This window comes from Mauremys mutica, chromosome 15, assembly GCF_020497125.1.
Source record: "Mauremys mutica isolate MM-2020 ecotype Southern chromosome 15, ASM2049712v1, whole genome shotgun sequence".
Classification (NCBI taxonomy): Eukaryota; Metazoa; Chordata; order Testudines; family Geoemydidae; genus Mauremys; species Mauremys mutica.
The window spans coordinates 26,439,536-26,452,845 of NC_059086.1; the positions used below are offsets into that span (position 1 = coordinate 26,439,536).

General features: G+C 41.2%; 1 protein-coding gene across 1 annotated transcript; it reads left to right on the forward strand.

Annotated features, from left to right (window-relative positions):
* Positions 1 to 780: 780 nt before the first annotated feature.
* On the forward strand, positions 781 to 13,099 carry LOC123350573. The gene is made up of 7 exons (XM_044989207.1): positions 781 to 1,042; positions 5,209 to 5,259; positions 7,181 to 7,258; positions 8,151 to 8,175; positions 9,875 to 9,927; positions 10,743 to 10,774; positions 12,962 to 13,099. The coding sequence occupies exons 1-7, from the start codon at positions 781 to 783 to the stop codon at positions 13,097 to 13,099; spliced, it is 639 nt and encodes a 212-aa protein (XP_044845142.1).
* The last annotated feature ends 211 nt before the right edge of the window (positions 13,100 to 13,310 follow it).

Genomic DNA, 13,310 nt, shown 5'->3' on the forward strand with positions numbered 1-13,310 from the left:
ATTCTCATCACCACAGTGTGTAAGCCCCTTTTTTGATCATCACACTAATGAAATTGTTTTTCAAAAGTGTTGAATAGCCACAGCTTTAAATGAAGTCCATGGGATCTGCAGAGGCTCATTGTTCAAGATGCTGATTAGAATTAGGTGAATTTTCTTCAGTGAACAGCAAATTCACTGGGACACGGAATCTGCCTGCAAATTTGGGTTGAACTCAGTGAGCAATTTTAGCCCCCAAAAATTTTTTTAAAAAAATAAAAAGTTGAAATGGTTCATGTCATCTTTTTATTTTGAAATGGCATTTTGTTTCAAAAGTTAGCTAGTTTAAGAAAAAAAGGCGAGTTGAAAAATACCAAAAAATAACCCAAAATGAAACAAAAAAATGAAAAAAACCTTGATTTTACCCAAAAGAAATTTGTTTGTTTTTGTTTGTTTTTTAAAGAGCGAAAAAAGCAAAATGAAAATTCAGCTTTGGTTCAAACTGAACTATTTTCCCCCCAAATTTTTCAGTTTTCTTGTCAAAACCAAAAATCAATTATAAGCTCAGGTCTAGCACTGAGTCCCTGCAGATCCCAAGGATTTCATTTCAAGCCCTGTGTGCTCAGGACTTTTGAAAATCAGGACTCTACAGACCCAATCCAGGCCCCAAGTTGGGTTGGGCCCTTTCTCTTCCACAGGAACTGGATTAGGCTCTAATCATTGGAAAGGAAAATCACTCTTGTTGGATGTTTTATGGTCTCTATTTTTCCAGGGGATCTCCCTGCTCCTGAACTATATCTGGACATGTCATCGGCTTATGTGGATGACACTGTTCTCTATCGATGTCTCACCCCCTCGGATGCCCCCGTGAGCTTCGCTTTCCTTTGCAAGGATGGCAAGGAAATGACCCGGAAACCAGCTGTGCCAGGGAAATTGTCCTTTGACTTTCCTCATCATGTGTCTGGGCAGAGTTCGGGCAACTATTCCTGTGGGTATCAGCACAAAGGCCTCCATAACCAAGTGCGGAGTTCTCACCTCAGCATCACCCGCTACTTGAGCGTCACAGGTGAGGAGGCGTCCATTGTGCGGAGGATACAAATGCTTCCATTGTTTAGTATTTTGTTTAGTAGTATACTGTGGTAACACAGGGCCCATTCCTACACCTCTTCCTCCTGCAAGCAACTCTTTCAATGGGGACACTTAGCATTGCACTGTTGGTTCACGAGAGTTTCAGAACTGGAGCACAGCGAGTATTTGTTCCTCAGAGGAGCTCAGTGTGGTTGGTGCGATGCAGAGAACATTTAATTGCCATGAGAGTGAATATTTCTCACTCATCACTCAGCTGTTTTGCAGGACTGGGTCTGAAATGTCCATGTACTCTGGGATCTCCTCTTCAACAATGCACAATGCTGGGTGCTTCAGAGGAGGGTTGAAAACTACAGAGCTGGTTGAGTAATATTTGAGTCATTTTTCCAATTACTTTTGTGATATTTTGCCAATCTATTATGTGAAAAATATTCACTAGGATTTCTGCTGGGCAAAGGATGGCTCTGTGCTTAAAGCAGTGGCTATAGCTTCAAGCCAGGTTGGTTTAAATCCCCCAATGGAAATTTTTTAATACATCTGATGTCTCAATCCATAAAAGGAAGAAATAATATTTCCCTATGCTCTGTCAGAGATGTGTCATCAGACTACATTTAAAATTACTTAGATACTCCCATGATGAGAGATGTTCCAGCTTCTCGATAGGGCAGGTCAGATAGAGTCCTCCAATTATTTAATTAACTATTTTTGTGAAATATTTTATATGACATATTCAGTGAATAACAAGCCCTATTATTTGCCCACCTTTGTGCATTATTTTAAAGGCCGTCACTGACCGCAGAATTAGGACCACAGAGTTGTATACTGAATTTGGATATATTTTTAATCAGGCTTAGCTGTTGTATAGCACTTCCCATCTGTAGATCTTGTAGCACTTCAAACAGGACAGTGAATGTTATTGGGAAACTGAGGCACGGAGAGGGGAATGGAGTTGCTTAAGATCATAAATCAGGTTGGTGGCAAAGCCAAGGTTGGAATCCAGGTCTGCTAATTCCTGGAGCTCACCACTTCCACGTGGGAGGCTCTTGAGTGGCTATGACATCTAGTTCTGAGCAGGGCCAGATTTACACTTTACATGCCCCTATGAATTCTAGTGCTGAGGGAACTGAGCTGGTCAAAGATTTTTCATTTAAATGTTTTTTTGACAGAAAATGACATTTCCATCTAAACTGAAACATTTCAAAATGTGTCACATTTGATGAAAATTCCTGTAGAAAAAAAAATTAAATGAGTTTTGTTTGTTTTGAAATGTAAAGATCTGATTGAAACTCAGAATTACCAGTTCATGGGATTTCAACATTCTGAAATGTCTTTTTCTTTTCCATTTGAATCAAAACAAAAAAAAATCATAATTTCATTTTAGATTTTTAGAGTTTCATTCAAACTCTTTCATTGTGACACAGACAGGAGACACTTTATCTAAAAAAGAAGAAAAGCTGTTCCAATCAGTACTAAGTAGCAGTTGCCCTTAATAAGGACATAAGAATGGCCATACTGTGTCAGACCAAAGGTCCATCTAGCCCAGTATCCTGTCTTCCAACAGTGGCCAATGCCAGGTGCCCCAGAGGGAGTGAACCTAGCAGGTAATGATCAAGTGATTTCTCTTCTGCCATCCATCTCCATCCTCTGACGAACAGAGGCTAGGGACACCATTCCTTACCCATCCTGGCTAATAGTCATTAATGGACTTAACCTCCATGAATTTATCCAGTTCTCTTTTAAACCCTTTTATAGTCCTAGCCTTCACAATCTCCTCAGGCAAGGAGTTCCACAGGTTGACTGTGCGTTGAGTGAAGAAGAACTTCCTTTTATTTGTTTTAAACCTTCTGCCCATTAATTTCATTTGGTGGCCCCTAGTTCTTATATTATGGGAACAAGTAAATAACTTTTCCTTATTCACTTTCTCCACACCACTCATGATTTTATATACCTCTATCATATCCCCCCTTAGTCTTCTCTTTTCCAAGCTGAAAAGTTCCAGCCTTTTTAATCTCTCCTCACATGGGACCTGTTCCAAACCCCTAATAATTTTAATTGCCCTTTTCTGAACCTTTTCTAATGCCAGTATATCTTTTTTGAGATGAGGGGACAACATCTGTACACAGTATTCAAGATGTGGGCATACCATGGGTTTATATATAGGCAATAAGATGTTCTCTGTCTTATTCTCTATCCCTTTTTTAATGATTCCTAACATCCTGTTTGCTTTTTTGACTGCCGCTGAACACTGCATGGATGTCTTCAGAGAACTATCCCGATTAAGATCAAGATCTTTTTCCTGATTAATTGTAGCAAAATTATCCCCCATCATATTGTATGTATAGTTGGGGTTATTTTTTCCAATGTGCATTATTTTACATTTATCCACATTAAATTTCATTTGCCATTTTGTTGCCTAATCACTTAGTTTTGTGAGATCTTTTTGATGTTTTTCACAGTCTGCTTTGGTCTTAACTATCTTGAGCAGTTTAGTGTCATCTGCAAACTTTGCCACTTTGTTTACCCCTTTCTTCAGATCATTTATGAATAAGTTGAATAGGATTGGTCCTAGGACTGACCCTTGGGAACACCACTAGTTACCCCTCTCTATTCTGAAAATTTAATGATTTTAGAATAAAATAAAAATAATACAATTTTTCAACTATTATCTTGTTATATAATGACTTGTCAGTAGACATAGGAGTAGCGCAAAATGTCATGTAATTATGTAAAAATAATATAAAAATGAAACAAAATAAAATAAATTCCAAAACAAAGTCTTGATACTCCAAAATGAAATTTCAAAAATCTGAAACAAAATTTCAAAATTCCAACACAAGCCTTTCTCAAATCCAAAATGTTCAGAATTTCCAGTTTATAGGAATTTTTTAAAATCCCTTTTTCCACATAGGAGCAAAAAAGAAATTTCAAAATGTCCAAATCTCATGAGTAGGTAATTCAGAGTTTCCGTGCACTGTATGAGTAGTAGTAGATTAGGATTAAAGGATTAGATTTTTATCAGTAAATGTCAGTAAATGTTGATTTCACCATATACACACACGCAAATAGATTAAATAAATATTTTCATTGATAATGTCAAAATTTACATAGATAAAGTAGGAAAAATGCTCCTTCAGAACTTATTAGAGTTTGATTGAAGCATATTTACTGTATATATTGTGATACAGCATGGCCAGAAGACAGCAGGAGAGAGTTAGAAGGGAGCCTTATTCCCTGTAAGGGAAAGAAAGTTTGCTATAGATTAACTAGAGCACCTGAAGCCAATTAGAGCACCTGCAGTCAGTTACATGATAAAAAACCCCTGCTTCAATCAGACAGTGTGGGAGTAGGAGCAGAAAGGATTGGTGCTGGAGCAGAGAACAGTTTGAAGGGAAGCAGAGGACAGTTTGGAGAAGTGCTACGGTGGGCTAAGAAGTCCTAGACCTAGGTAAGGGGCACCTGGCTTGTGCAGAGGGAGGGCAGGAAGCCCCCCACAAGCTGAAGGGCCGGAGAGGGAAGTAGCCCAGGGGAAGGAACCATCAGTTCAAGTGCTTCACCACTATTCTCAGGGCCCCTGGGGTGGGACCTGGAGTAGAGGGCGGGCCCAGGTCCCTCCCTCTCCACTCCCTTCCTCCAGGACACTAGTGGGGCAATTAATATTCCAATTTAGGGGCAAGAACTGGTGGCCTGAACCCCCCCCTAAAGAATAGAAAGCGTGAGACCCATCACAATAGTGCTGGCAATTTGCCACAATATGTTGACAATTTGTGTTTCAATGGTATAAAGCTTTAACTTTTTGAATATCAGTATTTATGTCTGATCCTTCCCCATAATTTCTTGTAACAGTGAAAATTTAAACGGTAACAATAGAAATACATGCTTAACACCCATAATTTGGTGCAACTGTGAAAATGTAAATGGATAAGTATAAAAATGCTTCAAAGTAAATATTGATATTGTTGGATGAAATTATTTAAAAAAAATCAGATTCTGCCAAGCCTAACTATGAGGGTCTCTTTACATTTCAGACCAATGATTTGTTACTCTCTTCCCCAACATGGAAAACAAGCGACTGCTTCAGTGTTAGCATATCTAAGAGGATTTCCTGCTTTTGCTTTAACACTTTCTGCTCTTGTAATTTTTGAACAGATAAAACCACCAATTCCAGCAGTCGTGATCCAGAGATGACCTCTCCCCATGGTAAATCATGTTATTCACTCATGATTTAGGAGACTTCTCCAGTGCCCCCTAGGATGTGAATTCCAGAAAAGGAGAGCTCCTTCCTGTAGGAGCTGTTATTTTTTCCTCTCACTCACCTCCCATCTTCTTGAAGAGTATACATACAGGACATCCATTGAATGGGCTGTATTCAGTTAGCCTGGTGCAATGGGGTATAAATCACCACCACAGCCATTCCCACAGTGAGACTGTTCCCCGGCACGATTCACCTCAAGGGAGGGCAGATGGTGTTTCCCCAACCCCCAGCTTCCACCAGAGTGCTCCATGGTAGCTCTGCTAGCGGGAGCTCTAAGGGGAGGGCTTGAGTTAAAGCCTTCCTGGATCACTCTGAACCAGAAAAAAGGACCTTGTGGCCAATTTGGGCTGCCACAGCATCCGTCCCCAGCAGAGTTTCCAGTGCTAGAACCTCCAGCCAGATCTGGTCTGGTACAGAACTGGGCCCAGAATATGCATAGATAATCTTCCAATGAAGAGACACCTGGATGACACTGCTACTGAATTGGTTCTGTCCACTCAACAGGGGGCAGGCAAGGCACTCACACTCCAGTCATCAGCTTCTGAACTCTCCTTAGGCCTCCCACCTGACTTTGCCAGGTTACAATGTAAATGTCCACCTGTGCTAAGTGCCTGTGTCATGAATATAAAGGGAAGGTGACCACCTTTCTGTATACAGTGCTATGGGATCCGTCCTGTACCAATTGGTGAGGATATTATTCTCAAATATCCCAAGGAAAGGGATGTAGGGGCTTGGGGATTATTCTCAAGCCTGCCCAGAAAAGGGGGTATAGGGTCTTGGGGGGATATTTGGGGAAGGTAGGGCTCCAAGTGGCCCTCCCTAGATGTTTGTTTAAATCACTTTGTGATGGCAGCATTACTAATCCAAGGTACAAAAGAGAAATTGTGCTTTGGGAAGTTTTTAACCTAAGATGGTAGAAATAAGTTTAGGGGGTCTTCATGTGGGTCCCCACATCTGTACCCTAAAGTTCAGTGGGGAGGGAACCCTGACAGCCTGTCAGAAAGAGTACCAGATGTAGTAGCAGCTGTAGCTTGAGTTATCTCCTTGCTCTTTGCAGACTGGGTTGAAACCAACAATAAATCACTGGCCTCCTGGTACTGCTGATGGAAAGGTCAAAGTTTAATCTGGCCTGTTGTTTTTTTGTTTTCTGTCCCCAGCAGCGCATAGTGAGTGTCCCATATTTCAGGATATTTGTAAATGGGAACATGAAAACAAATAGAGCTGGTTGAAACAAAACAAAACAAAAATACAGAACAATTTTTAATTGAAAAATTCTGATTTGTCAAAATCAGAATGTTTCATGGGAAAGTATCAGTTCTGATGACATTTTGAAGGGAAAACGTCCAGATTAATCATTTTGACTTTCACTTTATATTAATGATATGAACATTATAGTATAAATATAAATACATATTGATTTTAACATATTTTATTTATATGATTTGTATTTAATATTATACTGAATATATTACAATGATTCAACCTATCTTTTACCTTAACAAAAACAATATCATTTAACATTATCAAAGCAAAATATTTCAGTAGTTTAGAATCAATATTTTTAGCAATTTTCTTTTTGCAGGAAATTTAAAATTTGTGGCTTTTTGTTCCATTCTGGAATGAAAATAAATTTTGAAATGTTAGAATTTCCCACAGAATGAAATTCTGGTGTCTGAGTCACTCTAAAAATTCATTCTATCATTCAGTGAGTGGCCTGTGACAGACATCTCTATAATATTAGATACTTATTTTTGGTCTAGCTGTTGAGGGGCCAGCCATCTTCAATGTATTCTAGATTCTCTTTCCTTTTATTTCTGTCTAATATTATTGTTTTCTATAAATAGTCATGTTGCTTTGGTTTTCTAGGACTGCAAATGATACTTGGAATTACAATTCCTACCACTTTGGGTCTGTGCTTGGTTCTGTATCTAGTAATAACGAAAGGTATGTAAACACCTACACCTGCTAGAAGGTAGATAAGACAAACTTCAGAAGAAATCCCCAGATTCCATAATGTTCTGAATCAGGGAGCCAGGATAAAATCACTGTTAGATGTTTGCAGGACTTTTCTTTTAGAGAAGGGCCAAAATCAAAACTTCAGATGTGAATCCAGCCCAAATTCAGGGGTTTATGATTTGAATCCTATAATATTCTGGCATCATTGGCCTGAAAATTCCACCTGTTAGCAGGTGAAGATTCTGCTACAAAACATCAGTGCATCTTTCTGATTCACTGTTGCAAGGGGCTTTTTACCCCACCTAGATGGAACAGAAGTGTGAGTGGCTCTAGAAAGAGATGATATAGGGTGTGAACTGAGCAGTCCTTGCGGAGGAGCCCTGAGAGCAGAAAGGTTAAGGGAGGAGGTTTGGGCTGGATTTTGTTTATCACATGAATAAAGCTGAATGCCAGGAATGGGTTACATTCTGGCCAACTGCAATCAGCATGAACTGTAGCTTTGAGGTGAAGTAACTTGATTGCAAATTGCCAGTTTGGAATCTGTCCCTACAGCTTTGATTTGTGGAAAGAGCCTAACCCAGAAGGGGATCTGTCTCTGATTTGGCCTGAGAAATCAGAAATTTCACAAGCCCAATTTCTTTTGTGAAATTTGTGACATTTTGGACTAAATTCTTATGAGAACAACTGGTGAAACTCACACCGATATCTGGAGTGACCTGAAACTTGCACCCACAGCCCTAGCCTAAATCTAGATGAGGTCAGAACCCTAGACTCTGCCTCCTTACCCCATACCTGGTTTGCTTTATATTCCCTTTTTTCTTTACTAATGTTGTAGCGAGTCATTTAGACCATTTCACCAACACTTTCTCTGCCTTTTCAGCTGCATGTCACCGTAAAAACCAAAGGTAAGAGGATACTATCTCTTAACACATCCGACAGTAGCTACAAGAATATAGTATTTGATTTAGAATTACCCTGCCCTAAAGATGAAGGTGCTGTTTCATGCAAACACTGATTATGACTGAAAAACAAAGAAGATAGGTTATGACTCAAATCACAGATTAACCCCACTGGAAATCTGGTAGCCATGATAAATGAATCCCTCTGTGAAGGTCCTTTCCCAGCTAGAGCAACCTCAGAAATAGTGGTCTTTGCTCATGTAGCTCTGTGCTCGTGAGAGGCAGTGTTGCCTTGTGGATAGCACACTAGTCTGGGACTTAGACGCTGTGGGGTCTGTTCCTAGTTCTGCTGCTGAGTGACTATGGGTGAGTCATTTCCCCTCTACATGCCTTAGTTTCCCCATCTATACAATGGGGATAATGATGCTGTCTTACTTTGTAAAGCACTTTGAGATCTACTGAAGAAAAGCACTTTATAAGCACTAGGTGCTATTAGCTGTTTGGGAAGCTGGCCTTAAAATTTTGAGGGTTTCCAGAAGATACATGAACACAAAATCTGCCTGTGGAAGGCAGTTCATTTTCAGTCCCATTGGTAATTGAGGCAAAATAAGGCCTTACATCTTGTGTCGTGGTCAGGGTGCAAGGATGTTTCACGCCCTAGGCGAAACTTCCACCTTGCGCCCTCCCCCCCCCGCACCCCAACCCTGAGGTGCCCCCCCCTTGTGGCAGCTCCCCTCCTCTGTCCTGAGGTGCCCTCCTTGCGGCTGCTCCCCCCCCTCGCCCTGAGGCACCCCCCTGCCCCAGCTCACCCCTGCTCCGCGCACGAGCACGCCATCGCTGCTTCACTTCTCCTGCCTCCCAGGCTTGCGGTGCCTAAGCTGATTGGTGCCGCAAGCCTGGGAGGCGGGAGAAGTGAAGCAGCCACGGCGTGCTCGGGGAGGAGATAGGGCAGGGGTGAGCTGAGGCGAGGAGTTCCCCTGCATGCCCCCCCCTCTTACTTGCTGCCGGCGGCCCTCCCCGCGCTCCCCTGCCCCAGCTCCCTCAGCCTAAATGCCAGCGGTGACTGCCGAAGAAAATGGCACCCCCCCAAATACCATTGGCCTAGGTGACCGCTTAGGTCGCCTAAATGGTTGCACCGGCCCTGGTCATGGTCCAACTGCTGGAAGGGACGACTGGGTTTGACCTACTATGTGTGGCCACAAACAAGGCCCAGTCAGTTACTGTTTTTTGCATGTTCTTAAATCCACCGCTGAAGATTTTAAAGACAAACAGGCCCAGGCCTCAAAATTCAGACCCGGGTCATCCGAAATTCTGGATGTGTTTGGATCCAGAGTCTTGCTTCGATCTATTAAAAAGATATGAGTTGTTTGTGAAACTGAGGTCCAGCCCTGGATTTGGATTCGAGCTCCATCCTCCACCAAAGATCGGAGGCATATGAACATACCATGGTCACCAGTACGGTTTGCGCCCTGCAATGCCAGTGGAATAATCCTCTCCATTTGAGCTAAAGGAAAAACCATTATCTTAAGTAGTAAGCTGTTGTAAGTGCTGAAAGCAGCCATTAGAGGGAGACATAATCATATTCGCTAAGGCAGAGCATCACATTGGTGGACGGGATGTTAGCCCAGGCCTTTTTTGTTGGAACACAGTAAATACAGGTGACGTTCCACATTCACTCGTGTAGCTTTTCTTTCATTTTCTATAGGGAACAAAATGCAAAGGAGAGCACAGACGAAACTGCAGCAGGGAAACTTATTGGTATGAAGTTCAAACATATTATTACCTTACCCAGGTGACCTATTGATTCACCTAGTATATTTGGATTTTCAAGGCAAAGCATGGGGAAAATGAGGACAGTATGTTAATTAATTCTCAGGCCCAGGACACTGTAATATCAGCCTGCAGTATAAACTGTTTTTCTCATCATCAACACATTTCTAACTACAGATCAGAGGATGATTATATTCTGTGAGTCACAGTATGATGTAACTTTAGGAGCAGTGGCTGGAGGCTGGGATTTCTGCTGAAAAGCGGGTGGCACAATAGCTCATTACCTAGGCCTATTCTGTTCCATTACAATGAGTCATAGATTCATAGATTCCAAGGCCAGAAGGGACCATTGTGATCATCTAGTCTGTCCTCCTGTATAAGACAAGCCAGAGAACTTCCCTGAAATAATTCCTAGAGAGGATCATTTAGGAAAAAACTTCCAATCTTGATTTTAAAATTGCTGGTGATAGAGAATCCACCATGATCCAAATCCAAATCCATGATCCCAGGTTCCATTTTTCGTGAAATGGATGCCCTCCTAATAAAGATCCCAAAGTCACCCCAAATCATTTCTCCCATACATGTGCTTCAAATGGTAGATTTATTGTTTGAATTGCTATTTATTCCTCTCAGAGCTCAAGTACTGAAAAGCAGTTTTTAGAAATATCATCCCCATGATGTCTGAATCCTTCAGCACTACTCACACGTATAACAGGGATTGAAGAGATGTTTAAAATTCACATGCAATTTGACCTGAACAATTACTAATAAAAATGGCTATAAATGCAATATGTATTTTTCAGATGCGTCATCTGCTGGATGTTCCAATTACACAGTAAGTAAAAAGAGACGACTAAGGGGGAAGAGGCTAGAGGCCTATAAAATCATGAATGGTGTGGGAAAAGAGAATTGAGAAGTGTTATTCACCCTTCCACATAATACAAAAACCAGAGATCACCTGATGATATTGATAGGAAGCAGGTTTAATACAAAGAAGAAGTACTTTTTCACACAATGCACACCTAACCTGTGGATGTTGTGGTGGCCAAAAATGTAACTGGGTTCAAAAAAGAACTTGATAAGTTCATGAAGGACGGGTCCATTAATGGCTATTAACCAAGATGGTCAAGGATGCAGCCACATGCTTGGGGCGACCCTAAATCTTTGCTAGAAGCCAGAGGACAAGAAAAGGGTGGAGCTCTCCAAAAATGCCCTGTTATGTACACTCCCCCTGAAGCTCTGATACTAGCCACCATCCAATACAGGACACTGAGCTAGATGGACCCTTGGTCTGACCCAGGATGGTAGTACTTATGTTCTTCTCCCATAATAGCCTCTGGTCTCCAGTAAGAATCTTCAGGATTTGCGGTTGGTTCTGGAGCTCATTTTGTCATTAACGTCCCCTAAAAACTAACTAAATAACTAACCAAAAAAACCAAACCAAAACAAAAAGAATAATGTGGAGGATATCACAGGCGTTTGCTCCTCCCACAGGTTTATGATCACAATACAAACTTGCATTCTCAGTTCAATGACTTTACCTGCCTAAGAGAAACAAGCTGGGTGAGCTAATACAGCTACAACACTGCAAATGTTTACCTGCCTAAAATAATCCTGCTCCCATTGAAACAAAAACGCCAACAGGCTTCAGAGTTACAGGACCTTAAGCTAAATGTTGTGTCTGGCTAATGTCTAATTTAGAGGGGGGTTAATATCAGTGATTATGAAATTTTGGTGGGGAAGAAAGTTACTGAGTAAATTTTTGTTTATTAAAAGTCCTCGCCCCAATATCTGTTCCAACATATTAAAGACTTGGTGAGACCTAGCAAATATCCAATACCTCACCCCTTGCTTACACTACCTTAGTGCTAGTAAAATAAAAATTTTTAAATTGGCCCCTTGTATAATTTCTGATTATGATTTGATTTAATCTCCATTGAAGTCAATGGAAAGACTCCCATTGACCTCAGTGGGCTATGGATGAGGCCTTTACACAGTGAGGTCAAGAAGCCCTTTCCCCATAGATTCAGTGGAGCAGGGTCTAGTGGCTACAGCAGAGGTGGGACCAGAGAGACAGAACTCCTGGGTTCTGTGGCCAGCTCTAAGAAGGGCATTTGCTCTAATGGTCAGAGAAGGGTGGACATGATCAAAATGTTTTGAGTTGGAAGCTTTTTCAATTTGCCATAAATAAATAAATAAAAATGTTTTTGGTTCTAACCCAAAACTAAGTTATGTTTAGATTTTTCAGAATTACCACTGAAGTGAAAAATCCATTATTCACTTAACTCTGCTCCTGGGATCTGTTCCCAGCTCTGAGAGGGGAACAGTGTTTAATGGGAAAGCTGGGAACCAAGACTTGTGGGTTCTATCCCCAGCTCTGGGAGGGGAGTGGTATCCAGTGGTTAAAGCATAAAGGGTTGGGAGCCAGGACTCCTTGGTTCTATCCCCACTTCTGGGAATTGAGTGGGGTCTAATGGGTAAGAGCAGAGAATCAGGACTCATGGGGTCTAGTGATTAGATCAGAAGGAGCAGGGTTCTACATGGAAATTTGGTCTAACAGCTACTACAGGGTTTGGGGATGTCCTATCTATGTCTCTGCTATTAAATTGCTACATGATATGGAACATCATTCATGTATTTTATAGTGTGTACAATAATATACTACAACATCTGATAAAAACCACAGGGATATTTGGACTTAATGAATTCTGGTTTGGATAAACCTGTGAGATCACCAGACAGAAATTGCAACATACAGTAGAGCTGGGCAAATACTTTAAAAAAATGATGAATGTGTCAGGGATTTGGTTCATTTTCACTATGTTCATGCCATTTTGTATCCCTGAATCTGACAGTTATTTATTAAACCAGTTTGGAAAGTCACCTGTTGTGAATGAATTATAATGATGAATTAGTTTTGTTCTCTCTGCAGAGCAGCTGGGTTCTGCCATTAAATCTCAGCTTTCTCAGAAAGACACCAGCCCCTTTGCTTCATGTTAATGTGCACATGTTTTATTTCCAGGGACCCCGGGGGCAAGACATGGATACAAAGACCTATGAATCTCTAAACAGCAGAGCACTGGAGATCTCTACTTATTCTACACTTCATCTGCAACAGAAGAGCGAACCTGCTGTCTCTGCATCTCAGCTCAGTAAGTGACCCACAGCCCTCTACACTGAAACCCTAGGCTGGGATTACCAAAGGAATGTAAGGGACAGAGGCCTATTTAGGCGTCGCTGTGTTCAGTGTCACAACACCCAACTGATTTCAGAGCCTATATCTCATCTTCACAAGGGATTCAGGCCCTGAAGAGTCGAAGTTCTATTGACAGGGGATGTAACTCCTGAAGATTCTTTACAAATTCCAGCCA

Excerpts from the sequence above, each read along its gene's own strand:
- LOC123350573 (XM_044989207.1), top strand. The coding sequence starts at position 781 with ATGTCATCGGCTTATGTGGATGACACTGTTCTCTATCGATGTCTCACC. Across the intron at positions 1,043-5,208 it reads CCGCTACTTGAGCGTCACAG|ATAAAACCACCAATTCCAGC; the intron begins GTGAGGAGGCGT and ends ATTTTTGAACAG. Across the intron at positions 9,928-10,742 it reads TGCAGCAGGGAAACTTATTG|ATGCGTCATCTGCTGGATGT; the intron begins GTATGAAGTTCA and ends TGTATTTTTCAG.